Source organism: Ictidomys tridecemlineatus, chromosome 5 (genome assembly GCF_052094955.1).
Source record: "Ictidomys tridecemlineatus isolate mIctTri1 chromosome 5, mIctTri1.hap1, whole genome shotgun sequence".
NCBI lineage: Eukaryota > Metazoa > Chordata > Mammalia > Rodentia > Sciuridae > Ictidomys > Ictidomys tridecemlineatus.
The window spans coordinates 111,706,278-111,731,000 of record NC_135481.1 but is presented as its reverse complement, the minus strand read 5'-3'; the positions used below and the strand labels follow the sequence as shown (position 1 = coordinate 111,731,000).

General features: G+C 58.0%; 1 protein-coding gene across 1 annotated transcript in view; it reads left to right on the top strand.

The window, feature by feature from the left end:
* Positions 1 to 24,723, top strand: part of Ccdc88c (coiled-coil and HOOK domain protein 88C) — a 114,229-nt gene that overhangs the window by 68,903 nt on the left and 20,603 nt on the right. The window contains exons 11-23 of the mRNA XM_078050720.1: positions 3,065 to 3,211; positions 3,679 to 3,823; positions 7,476 to 7,660; positions 8,847 to 8,984; positions 9,660 to 10,730; positions 12,016 to 12,143; positions 13,005 to 13,146; positions 13,881 to 14,066; positions 15,088 to 15,249; positions 16,137 to 16,414; positions 18,899 to 19,042; positions 20,147 to 20,333; positions 23,164 to 23,309. Of these exons, the coding sequence (XP_077906846.1) occupies positions 3,065 to 3,211; positions 3,679 to 3,823; positions 7,476 to 7,660; positions 8,847 to 8,984; positions 9,660 to 10,730; positions 12,016 to 12,143; positions 13,005 to 13,146; positions 13,881 to 14,066; positions 15,088 to 15,249; positions 16,137 to 16,414; positions 18,899 to 19,042; positions 20,147 to 20,333; positions 23,164 to 23,309 (3,059 nt within the window). The remainder of the gene's footprint in view (positions 1 to 3,064; positions 3,212 to 3,678; positions 3,824 to 7,475; positions 7,661 to 8,846; positions 8,985 to 9,659; positions 10,731 to 12,015; positions 12,144 to 13,004; positions 13,147 to 13,880; positions 14,067 to 15,087; positions 15,250 to 16,136; positions 16,415 to 18,898; positions 19,043 to 20,146; positions 20,334 to 23,163; positions 23,310 to 24,723) is intronic.

The window sequence follows — 24,723 nt, the reverse complement described above, 5'->3', positions numbered from 1 at the left end:
CATCCCCAGCCCTATTTTGTATTTTATTTAGAGACAGGGTCTCACTTGAGTTGCTTAGCGCCTCGCTTTTGCTGAGGCAGGCCTTGAACTCACGATCCTCCTGCCTCAGCCTCCGGAGCCCCTGGGATTACAGCTGTATGTCACAGTGCCTGGCACAAATAAAGTTTTATTGGAACAGCCACACCTGTTTATTGTGTCTGGCTGCTCTCAGGTGCCCCTGCAGGGCAGAGTAGTTGTGATAGACTGACTTCTTGCAGTGCTGGAAGTATCTACTCTCTGGTCCTTTGAAGACCCAACATCTGACCCCAGCAAGCGCACAGTAAGGCTTCCAGATGAGCAGTAGTGATCTTGCTGGTGGAGCCAGGAGCCATGGGAAGCCCTGCTACAGTGTTGCACTTGGGCCCTGCAAGGTTTAGCAGCCACGACTGGTTCCTCTCCTTTTTTAGATCAGAAAAAAGAAGCTTAATTAATAACTTGCCCAGCATCGCAGTTGCTAAGGTCCACCGGGAATCGGAATGTGACTGACTGCCTTCAGGGCCTTGACCGCCTGCCAGGGAATGAGCATGAGCCTGCGCCTTCATGAGAAGAGGGGGACAGAGGGCAAGGAAAGGGGGTGTAGAGAGCCATGTGCCAGAGGCACCCTCTAGGGGACACTGGGCTGCCGCTGTACTCCAGCAAGGGCCAGCCTCACACTGTTCATGTGGGACCGAGGCCTGTTGTAGCAGGGAACTCGCTAAGACACTGCGATGGCAAGGAGACACTGTGCTCCAGCTTGGGACCCCCCTGGAAAACTCCTTTTTCTCTGTGGTGCTGGGGTGGAACCCAGGGCCTCGTGCACCCCAGGCAGGTCTGTCCCACTGAGCTGCACCCCAGCCCTTGGAAGCCCTGGTGGCTGCTCCGTGGGCCATGCTGGGTTGACCTACAGGGTTGTGGAGTGACTGACATGGCAGCTGGGGAGAGGTGCCCCACAGAGTCCTGAGCCTGAGTGCTGCTCCAGGTCTCCATGGCAGCTTAGAAGGCCCTTGGGTATAGGCCCTCGGGCCTGTGATTTCATAAATGTGGCCCCTCAGCTGCTGGCTGGGCAGGGTCAGGCCTCTAAGTAGCCTCCTGGTTTAGTTGTGGTCAGAGCCATAGCGGGGTGTGCTGGCCTTGGGGTCGAGTAGGGTTGGCCTTGCCCCTGCACAGCAGCCCCTGGGGAGCCCCTGGCTTAGGGAGCTTGGTGCAGTGTCTTCCAGATCTGCTCTTCTGAGGCGGGTGGGCCTCTCCATTGCCAGGTACAGGAGGAAGTCGAGGCATGTGGGGGGGATTTGTTCTCTTGGCTACCTTTCCACAAGGTCCCCTTTGTCCATCCCTGGCTGTTAGAGGTGTCTGGGTCCTTTAAACTCCCCCTCATCACCGGATCCTTCAAAGTTCCCCTCACTGGTGGCTTGGCCGACAGGTGTTTTGCACACTTACGAGAGGCTCCGCAGAGTAGAGTTTCAGTCTTGCTCCAAGAGTTCCCAGTCTGGGGAGGAGGACAGGCTGGCCACAGTGGTTGAGAGAAAGTCCTGGAACTGAGTGCCAGGCACTCCTGGCTCAGCAGGCCGGCCGGAGTGCATTCCCAAGTGCACTCCAAGGGGCAGCTCCGGCCACATCCTGAAAGCTGCCTGCGGCTGGCTGTCATGGCGGGGCAGGCTGTTCTGTGGCCACTGGGGGCCTGAGAGCTGGCGCTGGGGCGTGCTGGCAGGAGACGGTGCTGGAACACGGGTGAGAGCCCGGTGGGCGGCAGCCCCCTGGAACCTCTCATGTGCTCTGGCTCGTGTCCTTATGACATCCGGGCCTCTCTCACCTCCTGAGCCCCTTGAGGTGGAGTCCTTGGACGTGGAGGAACCCCAGGGTCTGCAGCCCTCTGGGCCAAGGGCAGACCTCAGCTTAGGTCAGTGACTTTGGGCTTGTTCCTTGATTAGCTAACCAGAGTTGTCTTTTGTGTATAGGGAGGGACTGTCCCTCCCTCCCTCCCTCCCAGGGCTGCTGTGAGGAGTGTGGGGCAGGACAGTGGCCTCTGGGGGGCGGGCAGGGACGGGTCACTCAGGTGAGTCCAGAGTCTTAACCAACAAGCTCTCCCCAGCTGCCAGGCTTTGATCAGAACCGTGTCGCTGGCCGAGAAGTGGGTGGCTCCCCTCACCAGGAATCTTGGATTCTGGCCCACAAAGGAAAGTGAGCCTGTGTTGGAGGAGCAGCAGCTAGTCCCCTGTTGTAACGTGTGGGCAGGACGAGCCTGGGGAGGCCCTGCCCAGCGGGGAGACCCGACGAGTCCCTGTGTGGGACCCCCACAGAAATGCAGCAACCCCCACCCCCTTCCATTATTGAGTGTTGCTGGGAAGGGCCCAGGGGACAGAGGAACCAAGGAGGCTGTGACAGGGCGCGGCAGAGACGATGGCCAGTTCGGCTTTCCCGTGGCGGTGGCAGTGGAGACCCTGGGCTGTGCGTGTCGGCAGGGCTCACACTTGCTTGGTTTACTGTGCTGCCGCTGAACTCTCTTTAAGACCCCCTGGCTCCAGGAAACCGCCAGCCACTTCTGTTTTGCCAGGGGAACGTGTGCAAAATACTCAAATAGCAACTGCGTGTTGAATGGAAGCTCCTCTGAGAGGCCATTCTTCAGGACCCTGATCCCAGGAAGAATGTTGAATTGAGAAGAACCCAGACCCGGGACCCCTCTCCCCGTAGACTCTTGAGCACCAGCCTCCGGAGAGGTCCCAGGTCTGTCAGCAGAGTTAGGTTGTCACTGTCAAGGCCTTTGGGCCACGCCCAGGACCTTGAGGAAGTGTTACCTTTCCAAATTTAAGTATTTTCTTTCTTAACGCCTTGATTTTTTTTCTTTTCTTTTTAAAGTAGGTAAGGTCCATTTGTCCTCGCCTCATGGGAAAGGTGAGGGTGATGCACAGAGAGCCAGGCTTCCTGTTGCAGGCTGGTCTCTGAGTTGGATGATGGGGTCCAGCTGGGGCCCAGGGAGCTCTGCTGGGAGTCCTGTGGCCACAGCCTGTGCCTGTCTCTGAGGGTGCGCCTGTGTGCTTTTGGTCACCAGGAGCTGCGGGAAGACAACATCATTCTAATTGAAACCAAGGCCATGCTGGAGGAGCAGCTGACCGCTGCCCGGGCCCGTAGCGATAAAGTCCACGAACTGGAGAAAGAGAACTTGCAGCTGAAGTCCAAACTCCACGACCTGGAACTGGTATTGCGAGCTGTGTGGTTGCTATGCGCAGACTAGCGGGGGCGGTGGGGGCGAGCACTGTGCCCTTTGCTGATGTTTTCACCACTGGGTTCCTTGCTACCACTGCCCCAGGAACTCAGGACCATGGAAGATAGCTTGCTATGCTCAGTGGGCTTGAGTGGACACTTAACAGCTCTCAAGGCCTCCGACCTGCTCCAGAGCCACCGACCTGTCCCTAACAGCCCTGTGTAGTACTCCCTCTGTTCAGAGAGCATTCAGTTAGAAACCTTCAGGCTCTCTTCAAAACCTGGGTAGCAGGTCGAGATACTGGTTGGTGGCTGTCATCAGTACGGGGCAGCATTTGTAGGCAGCTCTGTCTGTTGTGGAGAGCAGGTGCATGCCAACCCCCACCCCTCACGTCCAGAGGATGGTGGCAGACAGTGTGCTCTGGCAAGCCTGTCCTCATTCCTTCCCTCTTCCTGCCCTAGGACCGGGACACAGATAAGAAGCGGATTGAGGAGCTGCTAGAAGAGAACATGGTCCTCGAGATTGCCCAGAAGCAGAGCATGAATGAGTCGGCCCACTTGGGCTGGGAGCTGGAGCAGCTGTCCAAGAACGCAGAACTGTCGGATGGTAGGTAGCGCTGTGGCCTGGGAGCCGGCCTTTGGCTCTCAGTCAGTCGAGGCAGCCCATCCATTCACCCCAAGTAAATATGATTTCCTTCAAGTGCCATTTGGAACTGTTTCATTACGGTTCTCCCCGGGGAAAACATGAGGGGTCTGGCTGTCTTGATGTCAGGATGTGAAAGACAAATTAAGTGTTGCCAGGTTTCTCGGTTTCCCATATGGACACTCGGGAGCTTCCAGATTACAGCACGCTGATACCCTGAGGACATCTTAGGCCTGTCTGCGGATGGCTGAAAGCCCTGGATGGCAGAAGTGTCCCGGTGGTTGCTAATCCTCACTATAAATGTACCCTGGGCATTATTTCCTCTATTGATTTGCATAATTGGGCAAGATGGATGCAGTCTGTTCTCTGTCTCCCCAGTGGGGATGCTAAGTGGCTGCTGCTCCTGAGACCCGGGTTCTCTGCTGGTCTGCCTGGCCTCTTCCTCTCTCCTGGCTTGAAATGCTGCCCTCTGCTGGCCCCCTGGAGACGATGGCCGTGGTGGTGTGGGAAGGGTGGGGGCCTCAGTCAGCACTAGAGCAGGAAGCTTCAGCACCCGGCAAACAATAAGTCAGTTCCTGTGTTCAAAAATAGCACACGTTCACCATTCCTGTGCACCTGACATTATAAGTTAATATTTACTTAGCCCTTCACGGTAGGGCTTTTGGCTTCTTTGGGTAGTAGCTTTTAAAAATTCTGAAAAACATTCCTAAGAATACTGTCAAGGGTATTGAAAGCAGCTGAATATTTCTTCGCTTCTTTGAGAGCCCCCGTCAGTTCCAAACTTGAAATCAGCTGGTTAAACTGTTGCCGTGAGCATTGAGCTCTGGGAGATGCCCTACCTCTGAAGTCCAAATGCACCTGGAGGAATTTCTGCCCCCTGATGGAGCCGAGAGGTGGTGCAAGCTGCCTAGGATGATCTCTGGGTTTATTTCCCTCCCGCCTCCTCCCTCCTCTTAGTCCTTGGGTTCATTTTGACAACATCATACATTCGTAGTATTTGATTCATTTCTCTTAACACTCTGAAACTAGGGTGGCTGGTGGGGTGGAGGGCCTTTACCAATAAATAGATTAGTCAGGAGTTTGTGAATCCTTCAAGATTAATGACCGTGATTTATTCTCAGTGACAATGTTGGCCTGAATTACTGCATAATGTAAGCAAAACCTGAAGATACCTTTTATTGTTATTTCTGAAACATTTATTTTTTTAAAAGACATCAGGTCTTGTTGGTGACGTACATTAGTAGATTCCTCTAATCCCAGCAGCTTGAGAGGCTGAGACAGGAGGATCACAAGTTCAAGGCCGGACTTAGCAACTTATTGAGATCTCAGGAACTTAGCAAGACCCTGTCTCAAAAAATTAAAAAGGGGCTGGGGTGTAGCTCAGTGGTAAAGTGCCCCTGGGTTCAGTCCCTAGTACAGAGAGGGATGAGGGGACCAGATCTTGCTGTGTTGCCTAGGTGGCCCTGAGCTCCTGGGGCTCAAGTGATCCTCCCACCAGCGGGACTGTAGGCATGTGTCACTGTGCCTGGCTTCAAATATTTAAGCTTTTTTTTTTTTTTTTTCCTTTTCCTGCTACCCAGGATTGAACTTGGGGCACTCAGCCTGTGAGCCGCTTTCCCAGCCCTATTTTGTATTTTATTTAGAGACAGGGAGTCACTGAGTTGCTTAGTGCTTCACTTTTGCTGAGGCTGGCTTTGAACTCACCATCCTCCCGCCTCAACCTCCCAAGCTGCTGGGATTACAGGCCTGCACCACCCCTGAACATACTTTTGGGTATATGGAATAGTGGCTTCCGAGTGAGAAGGACCTGGCTTAACGTCCTGGCTCCTCCATTTGTTAGCTGATGATCTGGGGCAAGTACCTGGCTTCTGTGGGCCATGGGACAATAAACCTGCCCACAGGGCCCTGCAGTTATAAATGAGATGAGAAGATGAGGCTCCACCCCTGGTCTGGCCGGGGCACTCAGTAGGGGGCAGCCGTCTTAGTGCCCAACTGCCCTGGTTTCTAGGCGTGAAGAGCGGGGACTTGGTAGAGAGCCACTGCTTGTCTTAATGGTGCACTGCTTGTTGTTTGTAGAACCCTAAACACTATCCTCTGTGCTCTGAGTTTTGGTTTGGAAAGATGAGAACCAAGTGGCAGCAACATGTGAATTGTCCCAGTGCCACGCCACTGTTCACTTAAGGAGGCCTAAATCGGAGCCAGGTGCTGTGGAATATACCTGTGATTCCAGTGGCTTGGGAGGCAGAGGCAGGAGGATCATGAGTTCAAAGCCAGTCTCAGAAACTCAGCGAGGCCCCAAGCAACTCAGTGAGACCCTGTCTCTGAATAAAATATTAAAAAGGGCTGGGGATGTGGCTCAGTGGTTTAGTGCCCCTGAGTTCAATCCCTGGTGCATTAAAAAACATTTTTTTAAATAAATAAAAAGGCTAAAATGGTAAAGTGATGTACTTCATCACATTTTCCCCCCACAATGCTAGAGGTACCATTGGAATCATAAGTTTGGAATTAGTGGAGTTTTAACTTAGGTATTTTAGATTAGGTTAGTTTCTTTTGTAGCCCTCCAGGCACCGTGCCTGTGGGGGGGGCACCAGGAGTGAGATGTGCCCTACCACCTCCCCCACTGCAGCCTGTTGCTGGTTCAGGTCTTAAGGATGGTCTGGCCTGTAGGATCTGTCCTTTAGCCTTGGAGAGGATGGAAGTGCACCGAGGGAAACAGACACCTGTCAGTCCTTACGGTTGCCCAGAGGACCCGAACACGCACATCATTTTGTAGACTAGGGTTCAGCTGTGAAAGCCCCCCCTTTGCTGCCCACATCCTCTGGGGTGATGGGTGGGGGGGAGCAGGGGCTTGGGTGGAGATGGCCGCGTGAGCCAGAGCATACTGGGGCTCTAGGCGATGGGGGGCAGACAGGCGTGGAGCAGCCTCGCCCCCTCCCTCTGGGGCCCTCATGCCCGCTGTTTTCCTCCCATAAAGCCTCTGATTTACCTGAAGTCCTGCACTGCTCACAGCAGGAGTGGGCTGAGGACACCCATTCCTGACTCTTGGAACTGGGCCCCTTCCTACAGCTTGCATCTGAGATGCTCAGAGGAAGGGTCAACAGATAATCTCAGAATTTTTAAAGCAATTTGCATAAATCATTTCACTTTTCTTCAATATGATGAGCATGAAATCACAAAAAGAGATCTCTGAGATAAGGCTCTCACTGGGCTGGTTGGTGCTGGGCATCTGTAGGGCACAGTTTTCCACTATCCTGGACAGACCGACCCGCTCACCTGGTGCCCTCCCTGCTGAGGTGCCCGCACACCCCGTCCTCAGGCTGGTTAAACAAGCGATTTCTGTAAGTTGGAGTCCTGTTTTCTGTGGTCCTGGGGGTTCAACCCAGGGCATTTGTGTCCTGGGCGGGTGCTCTGCCCCCAGCTGCACCCTGAGCCCAAGTTTTACAGCCTTGAGCTTGTGCGTTGGCCCCTCTGCTGCCAGGTGCTTTCTCCCAGGGCCCTGGTAGCTCCAGGCAGACTCAGCTGCGCCAGCTGAGGGACACCTAGGTGCCTCGTGGGTGGGGTGGAGGAGCGGGAGGTGGGTGCTTGGCACAGGGCTCTGACCAACCTTGTGCCTCAGCCTCCAGGAAGTCATTGGTGTCCGAGCTGAACGAGTGTGCCTCCAGCCGCATCCTGAAACTGGAGAAGGAGACCCAGAGCCTGCAGAGCACCATCCAGGGGCTGCGGGACGCGTCCCTGGTGCTGGAGGAGAGCAGCCTCAAGTGCGGGGAGCTGGAGAAGGAGAACCACCAACTTAGCAAGAAGGTGAGCTCGCTGGGGCAGCGGATGGAGACCGGCCTTGTCGTGGGGGAACATGTAACTTGCACTGTGGGAGGCCTAGATGAGCCATGGGTGCCCAGAGCCAGGTTTTAGCCAAAAGTGCTCTTCTTGCTGGTGGTCCCCTCTCGGGGCCAGCATCTCTGAGGTCTGGCCATGTCCTGGCCTGTGCCGAAGTCTTGCAGTGTCATTTGTCTAGGTTGCAGGGGCACTGGGAGGAACAGGGGCTGCAGACAGTGAGCCAGGTCCAGGGGTCCTGCCCGTGCTGGTTCTTCACCTCTCGGGACTTGGCACAGACCCATCCTGCCATGAAAGGGACCCTCCTGGGACCCCTGGCTGCAGGTTCCCTCCTGTTCTTCAAGGCACCTGCGTTGCATAGCATTTTAGCTGCGAGTGCCTCGCCCTGCCCTTGTGGGAGAGAGAAGCCATCCCCATATCGTGCCAAGTCTTGGTGCGGAGTAGCCTCGGAAAGGTGGCTAGACGTGTGGCTTCTTAGATTCAGGTGGGCCTGCTGCAGGAAACAGGTCTGTGAGTGGCCATGCAGGTTGGCCAGGGGGAAAAGAACTGACGCACGGGAAGGTGGCCTCCTGCCCTGCGGTCCTATTAGCCCTGTGACGGTGAAGGTCACCACCCTGCAGGTCCCAAGGTAGCACTCACCTCTCCTGTCTGCTGTGGCCCCTCCTTTGTACAAACCGGAAGGGGTGGTGGGTGCTTCACCCAGCATGATCCCTTCCACCCTCCTCTTGGTTCCTGGCCTCCTGCCCTGGGTCAGTTCCCTGGCCTGGCGCAGCCCTGTCTGCGTGGCTCCTGGCAGCTACATCTTGGCAGAGTCTCTGAGGGGACTACCGACTGGCCTAGGGCATGATATCTGTGACACAGATGGATAGATAGATAGGTAGGTTTTTTTATTTTTTCCTGAGAAAGAAGCTTGTGTAAGTACTCAGGGCCATGAGGTTTTTGTTGTGTTTTAAAACAACTTAGCAGGGTGCCGTGGTGCACGCCTGTAATCCCAGTGACTCAGGAGGATCGCAACTTAGTGAGGCCTTAAGTAACTTGGTGAGACCCACTAAAATAAAAAGGGCTGGGGATGTGGCTCATGGATAGAGCACCCCGGCTTCACTTCCTGTGGGGGTGGGGGGAGAACTGAGTAAAGGTGGGTCTTTTGGCCCTGCAGATTGAAAAGTTACAAACCCAGCTGGAGAGAGAGAAGCAGAGCAACCAAGACTTGGAGACCCTCAGCGAGGAGCTGATCCGAGAGAAGGAGCAGCTGCAGAGCGACATGGAGGCCCTGAAGGCTGACAAGGCCCGGCAGGTAGGCACTGCGCTGTCCCTCTCTCCTGGTGTCCTGACTGCAGTAGGGCACCGAGGACTGCGGCGTGTACAGTGCTCCCAGATCCAAGAGCTGTTAGTAACACGGCTCAGCAGCAGTGTGAACCAGGAGTCTCATCTGGAAGTGGGGGTGGGGTGGGTTCAGCCTCCCAGGGGAGGGTCTGCAGAGAAGCTGGGGAGGAGAGGCTGGTGCTCCCAGCGTGTCCTGGGAGGAGGCTGGGCAGCTCCCCAGGAGAAAGGATGGCCCAGCTTCAATGTTCATGTCATGGCGGAGGACCTTGGCATACACTGGAAGTCCAGGGTATACCGTCCAGGGCGACTGCAGTGGTTCCATGATGCCATCAGCACTGAGTCTGTTTTCTGTGGCAGCAGAGGGTCCCCAGGGTCCTTGCAGTAGGAAGGGGGAGGGCAGAGAGGCAAAGGAAGCCTCCCTAGGGCCCTGTGTGGACAGCGCAGTGGCCACTTGGCTCCTGGGCTGCAGGGGAGGCTGGGCTGTCGGGTGTTTCAGTTTCAGCATCTCATGGAGGTCAGAAGTGGAGGGAAGGTGGCCTTCACCAGTGGGATGGCCCAAGGCTTTGGCTTCGCAGGCCCCTGGTTGAACCTACTTCCTGGGGTAGTTCACGCAGCAGCCTGGCTCATGCCGTCGTTTCTCCCGCAGATCAAGGATCTGGAGCAGGAGAAGGACCACCTCCACCGAACGGTATGGTCACTGCGGGAGAGGTCGCAGGTCAGCAGCGAGGCCCGTGGGAAGGAGGTCGAGAAGGAGAACAGAGCCCTGCACCAGGCCGTGGCGGAGGCCAGCAGCCAGCTCGGCCAGCTGGAGGTGGAGAAGCAGCAGCTGCACAGGGACCTGGAGCAGGCCAAGGAGAAAGGGCAGCGGGCAGAGGCCCTGGAGAAGGAGCTGCGCCGGCTGGAGGAGGAGAACGAGCAGCTGGCCAGGAAGGCGGCCTCCCTGAAGACGGCCACCGAGAAGGCAGAGGCCCTGGAGCACCAGAGCCGGGGCCTGGAGCTGGAGAACCGGACGCTGAGGAAGTCCCTGGACACCCTGCAGAACGTGTCCGTGCGGCTCGAGGGCCTGGAGCGGGACAACAAGCAGCTGGACGAGGAGAACCTGGAGCTGCGCAAGATGGTGGAGACCATGCGCTTCACCAGCGCCAAGATGGCGCAAATGGAGGAGGAGAACCAGCAGCTGGAGCGGGAGAAGGAGGAGCTGCGCAGGAACGTGGAGCAGCTGAAGGCCTTGGGCAAGAAGTCAGAGCGCCTGGAGCTCAGCTACCAGGGCATGAGTGCCGAGAACCTGCGGCTGCAGCAGAGCTTGGAGAGCAGCGGCCACAAGGCGCAGGCCCTGGAGCGGGAGCTGGCCGAGCTGGAGGCCGAGCACCAGGCCCTGCGGCGAGACCTGGAAGCCCTGAGGCTCACCAACAGGCAGCTGGAGAGATCCGAGGGGGACAGGAAGGCCCTGGAGCAGGAGGTGGCCCAGCTGGAGAAGGACAAGAAGCTGCTGGAGAAGGAGGCCAAGCGCCTCTGGCAGCAGGTGGAGCTCAAGGACGCCGTCCTGGACGACAGCACCGCCAAGCTGTCGGCGGCCGAGAAGGAGAGCCGCGCGCTGGACAGGGAGCTGGCCCGCTGCAGGGACGCCGCCAGCAAGCTGAAGGAGCTGGAGAAGGACAACAGGGACCTCACCAAGCAGGTCACCATGCACACGAGGACGCTGACCACCCTGAGAGAGGTGAGCAGGCGCCAGGGGTCGTGGGCTGCGCGGCTCCAGGCGGGAGGGGAGCTAGGTCCTCCTCGAGGCTTTTCTCTGATTCCAGACAGATGACACCTAAGGGTCTGAGCAGCCCGGGGAAATCACGAGCCGTGATCTCACTCCACAGGGGCGACCCCCCGGGTGTGGCCCGTCTGCTCCCCTTGTGTTGTGCCGAGGCTCCTGGCGTACCGTGGGCCACGTCCCGACAGCCGCTCACAGGGGGCAGACATCCTGAGTGGAAATGACTTAACAGACCCAACCCCCAGACACCTGCCTCGCAGCACAGCACGCGGCAGTGTCTCTGGTGTCCCCTCCCGACTGCATGACGGGGAGCTGAAGCTGGTTGTCCCTAGACCCTGTCAAGAGAGGACCGGAGCACACAGTGCTAGCTGGGAAGAGACCACAATCCATAGTTTGATTGTGAAGGCCAAAGTCTTGAGTCATCGTGTCGGGGACCCTCTGTGCTCACTCTCCAGGCTGCGCACATAGTTGAGCTCCGTTTCCATCGTTATCAGTTACGCCACGTCTGTCCTCTCAGATGCTCCTCACAGGCATGCTTTCTCAACAGGAGAAGCCACTTAGTCCCGTAGGTTTACAGTGATCATTTTGGGGGCACTTAGGTTACTCCCAGTGATTCCCACAGCTGTGGTTTCTTGGTGCTGGATTGAGCCCCGCGTGCCTGCTGCACGGCACCCTGACCCCACCCCTGAGGGACTCACGGCCTTCCTGAGCGTGCCAGACTGTTTTCCTGGGCTGTGTTCCTAGAGGTGCATACCTGTGTCTTGATGTATGTGAAATTCTTCAGAAATACGTGTCCTGCCGCTCCCTGGTGTCGTTCAGCTGGGCCACCTGAGCGTCTGTTCGTTCCGCTCATGACGGTGAACGGCTGCTCTGGTGACACCTTCAGCTTCTGAGGGGCCCAACACCCAGGTTTGTCTCCCTCACCTTGGGGTCAGTGTGCATGTTCCCAAATGTCTTCAGCTCAATGGCTCAGGCACCTGGCTTCTGTCAGCTGGGCCACACAGCCACGGGCGGCTGCAGGGTGCTGTGTGCCCAGGAAGAGAAGGACGTGGGGTTCCGTGGACAGAGCAGTGTCCACACTCAAAACGGAGGACTGTCAGGCTGTCAGAATGCTCCGGGAGAGCTGTAGGCTGTGCGCACCACCCACGGCCCCCATCTCCAACAGCATGGGGCAGGCCATGCCCCACCACCGCTGTGTTCCTGCTGGGCCCACGTCCCACCCTCGTGTCTCCTGCCTTCGCAGGACCTGGTGCTGGAGAAGCTGAAGAGCCAGCAGCTGACCAGTGAGCTGGACAAACTGAGCCAGGAGCTGGAGAAGGTCGGCCTCAGCAAGGAGCTGCTGCTGCAGGACGATGACGGCCACGGTGACACGTGAGGACGCTGTCCCCGCACAGTCCACTTCCCTTCACTGTGGAGGCCGCGGGCTCCCTGCCCTTGGCCCGAGCCCTTCATTTATTGTTCATGATCGTCACCGCATGACTGAGCCATGTCCTCACCGTCCAGGTCTTTCTGGTCCCTGGAGGCTTTCGGGGGAAGGGGATTGCTGTGCTCACTTGCCGTTTTGGGGGTCAAACCCAGGCCTGCTGCATGCTGGGCGAGTGCCCTGTCAGCGAGCCACCCCCAGCCCAAGGCGCCCTGTTCCTAGCCTGACGGTCGCAGCTCTCCCGGCTGCGCTTTCTTAAGTGATGGCAGTTCTCAAGGAAATCCAGCACCTTGGACTTTTCCTGGACTTGTAGCCTACAAGACCCACGAGCTGCTGGGTGCCAGTGTGGTGGGAGGGCTGTACACTCCCCATGGAGCCTCGGGCAAGTTGCTTGACCTATTTTTTAATACCTTTATTTTTGCTTGTTTATTATTTGTTTTTCAACATGGTGCTGAGGATAGAACTCGGTGCCTCATGTGTGCGAGGCAAGTGCTCTGCCACTGAGCCCCAACCCCAGCCCCTGGCTTGACCTTTTGGAGACTCAGTTTCTCTGTAAAATATTCATGCTGACACCTCCCCAAGACAGTGACCAGTCCGTGAAGTGTGGCTGTGCCACATGTGAGGGCTCACAGGTGTCTGCCTGGGGTAGATGTCTGTAGGGCTCTGGATGGTGGGTTTGGCTCCCAGGCGCTCCTGGGCCACCTGGTCTGGTGGCACAGGACAGCTGAGCAGGAACAGCTCACATGGGAGTGAGGAGAATGGCGTGGGGGTGAAGAGGCAGGTCATTGTATTGTGTCTGTATTTTTCAGAAAATACAAGATTTTGGAGGGCAGAAGCGAATCGGCATTGAAGACAGCCCTGGCTGTGAAGGAAGAGAAGATCGCGTTCTTGGAAGCCCAAGTGGAAGAGAGAGCGGGCCTGAACCTCCAGCTGCAGAGCGAGCTGCAGAGGGTGAGGGCCGCCGCCTGGGGGCTCTGCCTTGGCTCCCCGGCCCCTCGCTTGGATAGCAAAGGGCCTCCCGGATGCCCGTGTCCTGGGGCAGGTGCGGGTGAACTGTCAGACTCACACGGTGGGGGGGAGGGTCAGCCAGAGGCATGAGCAACCCCCTGTTCATCTGGGACAATGGACGTGCCATGAGACCCCATGTGACACTGAACCCTGGGCATGGAGCAGAGGCCTGTAGAGTCTCCCAGACACCCTGAGGTGGGATGGGCTTGTGAGGGCATGACTTGCCTGCTCCATGCGCGCGCACACACGTGCTCTCCCCTCACGTTGCACACACCTTCCACACGCATGGGCAGAGGAACTCTCTGCATACGCACGTGCTCCATACATGTGCACACGTCCCCCTGTTGTGACACAGGGCACGTTTCTTGGCCGTGGAGTTGAACCTGGAGCACAGCAGTTCTAGTGCTGGGGGTTTGCACCATGTGAGACCCCTGGTGCCCGTCCCGCAGCCTCTGGTAATGATGATCACAGGCTGAGGTGGGGACTGAGGCCAGCACGGGCTCCAGGCCCCTGCCATCCTGTCCTTTCTGGACAGGAGGGGGAGACACGCGGGACCCACAGAAGCAGAAGGAGGGCAAGTCAGTTCTGTCCTGTGCTGGGGGTGAGTGGGTGCCTCTGAGACTTCGGGGTGAGGCTGCTTCCTGCCTCCATCTGCTTTCCTGCCACCACTCCCACAGGTTAAGGAGGAGTGTGAGCAGCTCAGGCAGACCCAGGAGCACGGCCCGCAGGCACAGAACTCGCTCAGGCACCCTGTGGGCAAGGCCGTTGCCGGTCACCAGGAGGAGGCCTGGGGACCCAGCCAGCAGGAGGCCACGATGGAGCTGCTCCGCGTGAAGGACCGAGCCATTGAGCTGGAGCGGAATGTGAGTGAGCTGCCCTGGCCACAGCTACACAGAGAGAGGGATGTCCTTTTAACAGTGACGCTGATGACGTCGGTCTGTTAGGTTCCCTGGGTCCAGCCGGGTGTTTCTCACGGTGTCTGCAGGTCTGATGGGCAGCCACTCATTGTGGGTTTCTAGCCGTAAGGACCCACATAGTCTCTCATTGCCACCTGCCCCTGTCACGGGACGTCCTGTAGCCTGCTCACCAGCAGCGTGGTGGTGTCCTACGGGGCTGGGTCCCAGCGCTGCGTGCCAAGACCCCCACCATGTCTGTCAATAAAGTTTTACTGGAACACAGCCACACCTTTGGCACAGGGTGTCTGAGCTGTCTCCACTGCGATGGCAGGTTCAGGGGGTGAGATGGCGATGGTGTGGTCGACAGGCTCTGGGCATTCGCCGCTGGCCCTCTGCAGAACAAGTTGGCCAGTGCGTGTCTGTCCCTCTGGTTTTTTTTTTTTTGTTGTTTTTTTTTTTTTGATTCCCACCAGTGACCTTGTGAAGGGACATTTTCATTATTTGACAGATGTGAAAGCCAAGACTGAAGATGAGAGACTCTTCCCAAGTCCCGCCCTAACAAGGGGCAGCAGGAGCCTGCGGCCCCCACGGCCCGGCCTGAGCCCCCTCGTGGCAGCTGGTGTGGTCTGCCTTAGACCCCATTGCGCCCCTGCAGCCGAGCGCTGCCACTCCCCGTCCTGTGAGGGACTGGGGGTAATGGGACGCGAGCAGCTCACGGGAAAGCACTTCCAGGGTGTCCGTGGAATACAGGGGAAAGCATGACAGAGCAAAAGGCCACGGTGGCTTTAACCCCAGGTGCCCTGGCCTCCGCTCAGCTTAGGCCCCATGCAGTGACCCATGGAGTGTGGTCTGTTTTTAAAAAATCCTGTTGATTGTCCTTTTCAAAGAGGGAAACATATTCTTGAGGGGTCCTTGCAACCTGGGCCCCCAAAGCTGGTTGGCGTTCACCCCACCAGGGTTTGATTGGCGTCCTGTGTCCTGTCCCCAGAACGCAGCTCTGCAGGCAGAGAAGCAGTTGCTCAGGGAACAGCTGCAGCACTTGGAGACGCAGAACGTGGCCTTCAGCAACCAGATCCTGACGCTGCAGAAGCAGAGCGCCTTCCTGCAGGAGCGCACCACCACGCTGCAGACGCAGACTGCCACGCTGCAGGTACTGCGACCCGGGCACCGGGACCCCGAGAAGGAGCAGTGGGGCGCGGGAGGTGGTTTCAGGGCACTTGTAGCAGGGAACTTTGGTGATGGGAGCCACTCACAGCCGTTAAGTGCCTGGGCCGACGTCTGCGTGGGTGGAAAAGACATTTTCTGCTTCTACTGCGATTCCCATCTGTGTTTCCCCAAGTCTGTTCCTTGAGGTTTTATTAGGAATGACTTAGGAAAGAGATTTTGAGATGGAGTAAGTTTGGTTAAACGGTGGATCGGGTTTCTGGGCAGTAGAACCTGGCAGAGCCTTTGATAAGCCTGTGAAGGAAAACGAACAATCGTTAATGTGGTTTCTGAGAAAAGTTTCGAAACAGGTTCCTTATGGGACAAGGGCAGGAAACCTTGGCAGAGAGGTTGGGAAACAAGAAAACAGGGTATTGGTTTGTTGTTTTGTCCTATAAACCTCCTCTGTCTGGCTTTAGTATCAGGGTGGTTCTGGCCCCTGTCCAGTTTCCTAATGACTTTGGACCACGTTGGATGGAATGTTCTTTGAATACCCGTGATGCTAGGCTGGGTGGTGTTGTCCAGGTGTTCTGTATACTTATTTTAGAAAATAGACTCCTAAAAATCATGAGGGTCAGCCACGCACAGTGGTGCCTGTAATCCAGGAATCAGGAGCTGAGGCAGGAGGATGGCCAGTTAGTGCAACCGTCTGAACTTACGGAAGGGCTGGCGATGCCACTCAGTGGGCATCTCCCTGGCCTCCAGCCCAGCACCAGGGGAGAAGAGTAGTGAGGTCCCCGTCCCAGGCAGGCCCTTGGGTTCCCGTGTAGCCGCCTCCTGGGCCTGGCCTGCTCTCTGGCCCGCTCACCGCCGGCCCCTGGTGCTCTTGTGCAGGTGGAGAACTCCACGCTGAGCTCTCAGAGTGCCTCACTCACCGCACAGTACGCACTGCTCCAGAGCCAGCAGGCGGCCAAGGAGACAGAGCACGAGGCCCTGCAGAGGCAGCAGGAGCAGCTGGCGGCTGCCTACGAGGCCCTGCTGCAGGACCACGAGCACCTGGGCTCCCTGCACGAGCGCCAGTCCTCCGAGTACGAGGCCCTCATCCGCCAGCACAGCTGCCTGAAGACGCTGCACCGGAACCTGGAGCTGGAGCACAAGGAGCTGGGCGAGAGGTGGGCTGGGGGGCAGAGGGGGGCTCTGGGGGCCTGTGGGGAGGGGAGAGGCCTGCAGGGCCAGGGGGGGACCCTGCCCGGTAGCCAGGAGGCTTGGAGGCACGGGAGGAGCCTGTAGTGGGGGGGACTCACTGGTGTCCTGAGCGTCCGGCTGCCCCAGACGACTGGACCTTCCTGAGGCCAGTGCTCTGCCTTTGTCCCTTCCTGTGTTTCCTCTTCCCACCCTGCCCCACCTCCCCGTCCCCTGTGTGGGTTGCAGGGATGGATCCCAGGGCCTCGCATATGCTAAGCAAGCAGGCTGTACACACAGCTACACCCATTTCCTCTTGGCCAGCTGTTGCCCATTGTTGGGGCGCCTGCGCTTTCCCAAAGGGAAGGAAATAAAATGTCACCTTCAGCATTTCGAAGTTTGTGCAGCTGGGGACCAAGTGGCAGGGGGAGCCCTCAAGGGAGTAGTGGTGCCAGTGCTGGCGCCAGGCAGCCCAGCTTGAGTGTGTGAGGCCGTTTCTCCTGTGGGTTGTGTCCTGGGCTCCCTGTCCTCTCCCGCTGGCGATCAGGAGGGAATGCCCCACAGCAGCCAGCGCAGAGGGCTGTGCCCTGGCTCCTCGGGCCTTCTCCTGCATACCAAGGCCTGGCTTGCTTGCTTTTAAAAAACTAAACCTGTGAACCTCTGGGTGTGTGATTAGTGCCAGGAATGCCCCAGCCACTTCTCCTGTGGTCACCACACGCCGCCCCCCCATTTCCTCTGCCTCCTGCCCTATGCCCCCACGTGTCATCTTAATGTTTCTTGGGGGGTTGTAGAATGTGTAGGTGTGGAAACGTGCAGATCTTCACTCTGCACTCTCGGCAGCTGTGGGTCCTGGGTTCTGTGCCCAGTGAGTCAGCCACCAAGGGGCCAGGCCCCTGGGCGGGTGGGGAGGATCAGAGAGGGGGATGCCTCAGAGGCTGGGGATGTGCTCAGTGCCCCTCAGTCAGATGCAGAGGGAGGCTCACCCAGAGGGGCCCCAGACGCCCATGAACCCCAGGAGGAAGCCCCTCACGGGGCTGGTGTGGTGCTGCCGCAGTGTTGCCTTTTAGTACAGTGGGCAGCACAGCCGGGCAGGCAGACACTGGTCCTCCAGGAGCAGGCAGCTGACGTGAGAGTTTCCATCACAGGACCCAGAAAAACGGGTGCTGACAAAGCTGTGGGCGTGAGGGTGGCAAGGACGAGGTCTGCTTTACTCACTGTGTCCTTTCTTCCTCGACTGGAGCTCTCCGGCCCCTGTGTGTCCCATCTCTGTCCTTCAGGGCTACTGAAGTGACTGCCCTTGTCAGATTCACCCTCCCCCTCCCTCCCCCCTTCCTGCTGAAAGATGCATCTCCTGCCTCTCTGCACCTTCGTCTCGCCCTCCTCCCACCGTACCCGAGCGACACCTGCCACGTATGTGGTGTCTCTCTGGACATGGACAGGATGTGGGCCCGAGGGTCCTGCGAGGGTCTCACTCCTGGCCTCCTGTTAGGACAGCGGCTTCTGTTTGCGCCATGGGCAGCTCTTTGAGGTGGAGTGCGCTGGCCCTGCAGGTCGAGGCCACTCGTCTGCCTGCGGCTTGCTCAGCGCAGCGGCTGGTAGCTGCTCCATGTTTTGCTGGTTGGACAGGTGGCCGGAGCTGCCTCGGGCTGTCCCTGGCAGTGACGCAAGTTTTTGAGTGGCTGTCAGCCACACAGGGACGGTGGCTCTGCAGTCTTGTTGGACAAGTCCTCGGTTGTTCCGGGGACTCCTGAAGACCTCCCGGAGCTGGCGAGTCACCGATGGCTTCATCAGCGGCCTTCCCCCGAGTCACGGGAGCAGGTCCCGGGAGCCCTCCTGGTCAGCCGTGCCCCTTGTTTGTCCAGCTTGATTTCTCCTGGCATCGCTGGCCTGGGTGGGCAAGGGCCGTCTCAGCTCTGTCCTTGGCCACGCTGGGGTCTCCCAAACGTGTGTCCGGAGCAGGCTGAGGCTGGCCGTGGACTCCATCCCCCAGAAATGACTGTGCAGCCCACGGGGATTGAGGGTGAAGGAATTGGAGCCCTAGGGGAGGGTCGAGGGCCAGGGCTGGAGGGGCCACAGCTGGTCGGCAGCTGGCGGCTGACCTTGCTCCTCTAGGAGGCCTGATGGGCACAAGCAGACGCAGGTGGGCAGGCTGAGGGGAGGCCGGGTGTGGTGGAGTTGTGTTGTTTGTTTTGTGGTTTCCTCTGGGTCTGTCCTGCTTTCTGAGCCACCTCTCAACTGATTCGTAATTCCCTAAAAGAGGAGGGCATGGAGTTCAGGGTGTCACCTCGTGCTGGCCTGAAGGAGGGGTGTTTTGGCAGGAAGCAGGACTGTGAGGCATGCAAAGCTGGGCCCTGGCCCGTCCCCTGCCCCTGCACCGAGGCCTCTGGAGGAGTCCTATTTTCTGGAGGCCGAGTTGTCTGGGTGAGCTGCCAGCCGGAAGGCCGGGGCCAGACTCCCGCGGTTTCCCTCCACAGGCACGGAGACTTGCTGAAGCAGAAGGCAGAGCTGGACGCGCTGCACGGCGCCTTGACCTCGGAGCGCGAGGCGCTGCAGCAGGAGCGGCGGACACACGCCATCACCACGGGCGAGAACCAGAAGCTGCAGGGAGAGCTGGACAGGTGGGCGCCCCGGCTCCTCAGCAGCCAGGCCTCTGCTCACCAGGGCCGCATGGACGCCAGAGTCCAGAGGCCACTGGGGCCCCACGGGGTGGCGCTCTGCCTGCCTGTCGCTCCTCCCGCTGCAGACAGAAGTCCTTTCCCAGATGGCTTCACACGCCCCCAGGGACAGTGCTGAAGGGTGGTCTGGTGTCCCCGAGCACAAAAAGGCCACAAGGAGCCGCGCAGAACATCCGGTAGACAGGCTCCCGGGCCGGAGTGGCAGGGCTGCTGTGAGCCAGTGCCCTGGGGTGTCCTCCAACAGAAGCCCACAGGCACCCTGGCCTCCAGCAGACGGGAGCGAGCCTGAGGCTCTCGGGTCCACCTGGGTCTGGGCCTGACCGGGTCTGTGTTCTGTGGAGGAGCTGCACGTCTGGGTGCCGATGAGAAACGGTGTACAGGCCAGACAAGCCCCGGCTGGGTCTGCGTTGGCACCCCAACCCCACCCCCGCCATCTGCACTTCCCCATGTCAGTCTTAAGCCGAGTTGGCCAACGTAAATCAGGATCATAGTAATTTTAGTGGATTTGGATAACAAGTATTTATACTTATTTACAAATAATATACATTATCTGTATAATTCATGTCTTGTCAACTCATCATATATTGTGTATCTTAGGAGTTGAAATCAGGGGCTTGGAATTGGGTAAGGGGTTTTGGGCACAGATATGAACTTTTAGCGCAAAGTGTTATGGTTCCTTGTTTAAATTAAAAAAAAAAAATTTTAACAGCAGAATCCTTTTTCTCAAAGTGTGGTGAGTTAAAGTTGTCATGTAGAAGGGATAGTAGCAGGGGTGCTTGGTTGAGGCCGACGCCTGAGGCTGCCTGCTGAGTCCTCCTGGCCCAGTGTGGCAGCACTAGGGTGCCCTCGTTGAACAGCTTAAAAACCAGCAATTTTGTTCAGTGCTGTCATTTCACATGTGAAAAGAACCTGGGACCAGAGAGGCTGTGGCTTTGTCTGAGGTTGCACAGCCTGCCGGTCTCAGATCTGGGACAGAAACCTGGGCTCGGCCAGTCTGTCTTTGGAACATTGTTCACCCCCTTCGCCCTGTGGCTTTCCACTCTGCAGGGTCACTTTCCTGCACCACCAGCTGAAGGGGGAGTATGAGGAGCTGCATGCCCACACCAAGGAGCTGAAGACGGCGCTCAACAGCTCGCAGCTGGAGCTGAGCCGCTGGCAGGCGCGCTTCGACGAGCTCAAGGAGCAGCACCAGAGCATGGACCTCTCGCTGACCAAGCTGGACAACCACTGTGAGGTGAGCCCTCCCGATAGGAACACGGCAGGAGAGCCCCTCGCCCGGCCTTTGCTCCCCGAGGTCTGGAGAGGGCCGCAGAGGAGGGCGAGCGTGACCTGTCGCTCTGCCCACGTCTGCGCGGCTCCCCACACCCTTCACCCCTGAGGTCCCCCTGTCACACAGAACGGCCCACAGTTACCCCACTGTGGGGCCCAGCTGACCGGCCCTGCGTCCAGGGGAGGCGAGGGCTGGCTCTGGAGTCCCCAGCTTGCTGAGAGCAGAGCTGCTGTCCCCTCTTCAGGTGGGATCTTAAATAGGCCCCAGGACAGGGAGGCAGGTGGGCCCTGCCCCCTCTGGGGCCTCCCTGGGACAGTGACCTCAGGTCGGGGTTCCTCCTGCCTTTCATTTGCTGAGAAGCAACAGAGGCTTTTCTTCTGGCCCAAGGTTGCCCCAGGAGACTTCCAGTCGAGGTCACCGAGGCCTGCAGTCCCCCAGCCAGACTGTGAGCTGCCCCCGAGGATGAGGTCCCAGGCCTGGTGCCCTGTGGGGTCCCTGGGTGAGGAGTGGGGCCGGTGGCCATGGGTCCCGCCCACCTCGAGGCCCCTTGAGGACAGTGTGCCCCCAGGGACTTCACTGTCATGGGTGCACGAGGGTCAGGAGGAGCGTCCACGTCAGGAGCTACAGCGGAGGCCGCGCACAGTGGGTCACACTTGCGCCGTGGTTGAAGGATTGGCGGGGCGCGGGAGCAGTGTTTTGTGAGGTCATGGGAAGGCCCATATGAGGGCCACAGCAGGGAGCGAGGGGAGTACCCTGAGCCCAGGTGGAAGCCACGTCAGCCTGCTGGGCCGTCCTCACGGGACCCCAGGGCGGCCGGCAGCACGCTCACTTCTCACGGTCTGGAGCCTGGTGCCCGGTCAGGAGCTGACATCCGGCTCCTGGCCTGTCCCTGACACATGGGCTGTGCGTGTGCATCTGTGGTATGTCTGTGTCCACGTCCCCCTCACAAGGCCACCAGTGCTGTGGTCAGGGCCACCCTCACGTCAGCCTTTTAACTTCATCCCCCCTTTGAGAGCCCTGTCTCCAGGCAGTTATATTCTAGTGACGAGGACAAGCGTGTCCGTTTGGGGGACATGAATCATTCTGTGGAAGCTAAACAGAGTGCAGTGGGGCCTGGCAGCCGTGGCCCAAAGCCCTGGCTCTCCCTCCTCTCTCTGGGTTGGCTCCTGGGACGTGCCAGGGTCTGACGAGGTAGAAGAGCAGCTGTGCTGTCGTTGGCCGAGGTTCCTGGGCTCGGGCTGCAGGGAAGGCCCGCGACACTGGGCTCCTTGAGGCTTGTGGTCACGCCCAGGTCTTTCCAGGGAGCTGAGGCAGTGTCCAGGGATGGACCTCTGTCCCCAGCTGGTTGCATGTTGGCAGTGCACTCACTGCCAAACCCCCTGCTGGTCTCATCTGTGGAATCTCTGAGACTCTATGACAGTCATTTTATGTGTTGCCCAAATGGCATCTCGGCAGCAGTCACACAGACGTTTTCAGTGAAGTTGCTGGTTGTAGTCTCACCTTCTTTTCCTTCCGATTCTGCCTGTTGCACACTCATCGGTCACATGTAATAAGAGTCGAGATAAGCCGGGCTCAGGGCCCTCCCCTGTAATCCCAGCCGATGGAGAGACGAAGGCAAGAGAAGTTCAAGGTCATCTTGGCCAACAGCTTAGACCCTGTCTCAAACTAAGAACATTTTAAAGGGTTGAGCATGTAGCTCAGTGGTAGTGTCCCTGGTTTCAATCCCCAGCACCGCCAAGAAAAAAAATCCAAGATAAGAGGAATTTTCGTTTTGTGGTTGATAGTGAAGTCACAGTCACAGTTGCCGACGGGGAAGAGCAGGGAACCGGGCTTCCCACCCAGGGTGTCCTAGGCATTTTGCCCTCTGCCTGTGTGGGGCGTCTTATTTAACCCTCACGGTGACCTTAGGGGCCAGGTCCCCCCACCCTCGTCCCTCATAGGTGGTGGGTTGCCCGGTCTCTCCTCCAGCACCTGTGGCTGTCCTGCTGTCCCACGTGGCATTCCAGCCCAGGAGCTGGTGAGCTGCGGCCCACGGCGGATCCCGCTCCCCACCTGTTTCTGTCCTGCCACAAACCAGGGGTCTTTGGCGTCTGTCTTGCTGGGGAAATGTCAGATGAACGTAGTATATCGTGGCAAGTGAAAATGATATGTCTAAATGTCGTGTCCGTCAGTGGCCTTGTTGGAATGTGGCCACACTGTGCGCTGATGGGTTGCCGATGGGGCTTCCACACTGCCCAAGGGGGAGTCGAGTGGCGGTGACAGGTGCTGGAGGGCTGGGAAGAATGTGTATGGCCCCTCTCTAAAACGAAGCTGTCCCTCTGGAAACAGGACACAAGCTACTTACACAATTTAGGTTTCTAGTAGCCACATTTAAAATGTGTCTTGAATATTTTAATGAAAGAAAAAAATTTTTTATGGGTCTTGCTGTGCTGCCCAGGCTGGCCTTGAGGGCCAGTCAGTCTTTCTGCCTCAGTCTCTGGAGCAACTGGGACTACAGGCGTGTGCCACCATGCCCAGCTGGATTTAATTTTAATAATATGTTTTATTTAAACAGTGCATCCAAAACATCATTTCAACATATAATCAAAAAATGATCAAGTGAGGTATTTCTTTTTTCCTAGATTCAGCCTTCGACATCTGCTGCACCCTGCACGTAGACCAGCTGTGTGTTGGGTGCCCCGCCGCCATGTTGCTGGTCCTCGGGTTCTTCCCGAGCTCTTGACAGCCTTGTGCCCTTGGCCTGTCCCTTCTTTGGAAGCCACCTTCCCAGCAGCGGGTGTCTCTTGTGTTGCAGCTGCTTTCCCGGCTCAAGGGGAACTTGGAGGAGGAGAATCACCACCTCCTGAGCCAGATCCAGCTGTTGAGCCAGCAGAACCAGAAGCTGCTAGAGCAGAACATGGAGAGCCAGGAGCAGTACCACGAGGAGCAGAAGCAGTACATGTAAGGGGCCCGGCAGGGGCACGTGTCGGCGGGCAGTCCTGTCTCTGGAGGTCCTGGTGTCTGTCCCCTGACCTTCGGGGTCTCCAGGGCAGGGTTTGGGCCAGCTCACCAACCTGTGGGATGTTCTAGGTTTCCGGAAGTGGTGGTTGGCTTTGGTTTGCTCTTCAGACTCAATGCCCACTGCTGGAAGTTCCCTCCTCTGCTTTTAGAATTGAGTTCACTTCTCGAAGTCCCCCAGCACAAGGAGAGGTGTCTCAGGGAGAGAACGCGGACGGAAACTGAGCCTCTCTCCTGGCTGTGCGTTTCTCCCTGAGACTCTGGGCAGTGGGTCTGCTGCGATCGGGAGGGGCCAGCCTTGGCGCAGGCTCTGGGGGCTGGCCACCAGTAGCAGGGATAGGTGTGAACAGCACTGTCCCTTGCCAGCCGTTCAGCGGGGAGCCACGGGAGGCACAGACAGAAGGGTTCCGGGTTGCTGCTGCCTGAGATGAGAGGGGCAGGCCAAGGGGGAAGGGCGTGGCACCAGGGCTGCTCAGCGTGGGAGGCCTCTGTGTCCAGCTGAAGGCCTTCGTTCACTCGGGAGCCCAGGAAGTTGTAGAAGAGGAGGAACGTCAGTGCTGGAAGCCTGGCTCCCAAGTCAAATGGCCCAGGCGCCTCTCACGAGTCCAAGGCAGTTTCGCTGCTGCGTGCTGTGATGGCCAGCCTGCCCCTCCACGTGTGTGCCACCCAGGCGGGTCCCTCACCAGAGCCAGCGTGGTGAGGGCGGGAAGAGACGTGCCTGGTGTAACAGTGCTCTTCCTGTCCTCCCCACTCCCCTGTCTGCCACCTACTGAAAGACGGTTCGTCTGTAAACCCACACTGTAATTTGGGGGCAGAAATGACAGTGGCGTGGAGTCGATCCTCTATAATCCATGTGTCGGAGTTGCCAGCAGAGGTTGGGTGGGTGCTAACAGAAGGCCTGGAAGCCTGGTCCCTGGGGGATTCTTGGGTGATGATTTTGCAGTAGAGAGCGTCTGCGTCAGGCTCTGTCCTGGGTTGGCCCATTTCCTGCCGGGAGCCTGCTCCAGGCCTGGTACAGGGGTGTGACCCTGGGCCAGACACAGCCCAGCCAGGTAGCAAGCTGTGAGGACAGTGACAGCCCAGGGGTAGCACGGAGAGCTGGGACACAGCACAGCCAATGGCCCGGCCCCATGTCCCTTTTCCCCTGGTGTGACCTCAGCGATTCCTTGGGAAATCCCAAGGCTCAGGTGGACCCAGCAGCTTCGAGAACGAACAAGCCTGAGTGGTCACCTCCCATTTCAGGCCTCTTTTCAAATAAGGAAACCAGGAGTCTGAACTGTCCACGCAGGAGGCTTCTAGGCTAAAAGAAGCACCCTGGGCTCCCCGGTGAGCAGAGGTGCTGTTAACAGCTGGGGTT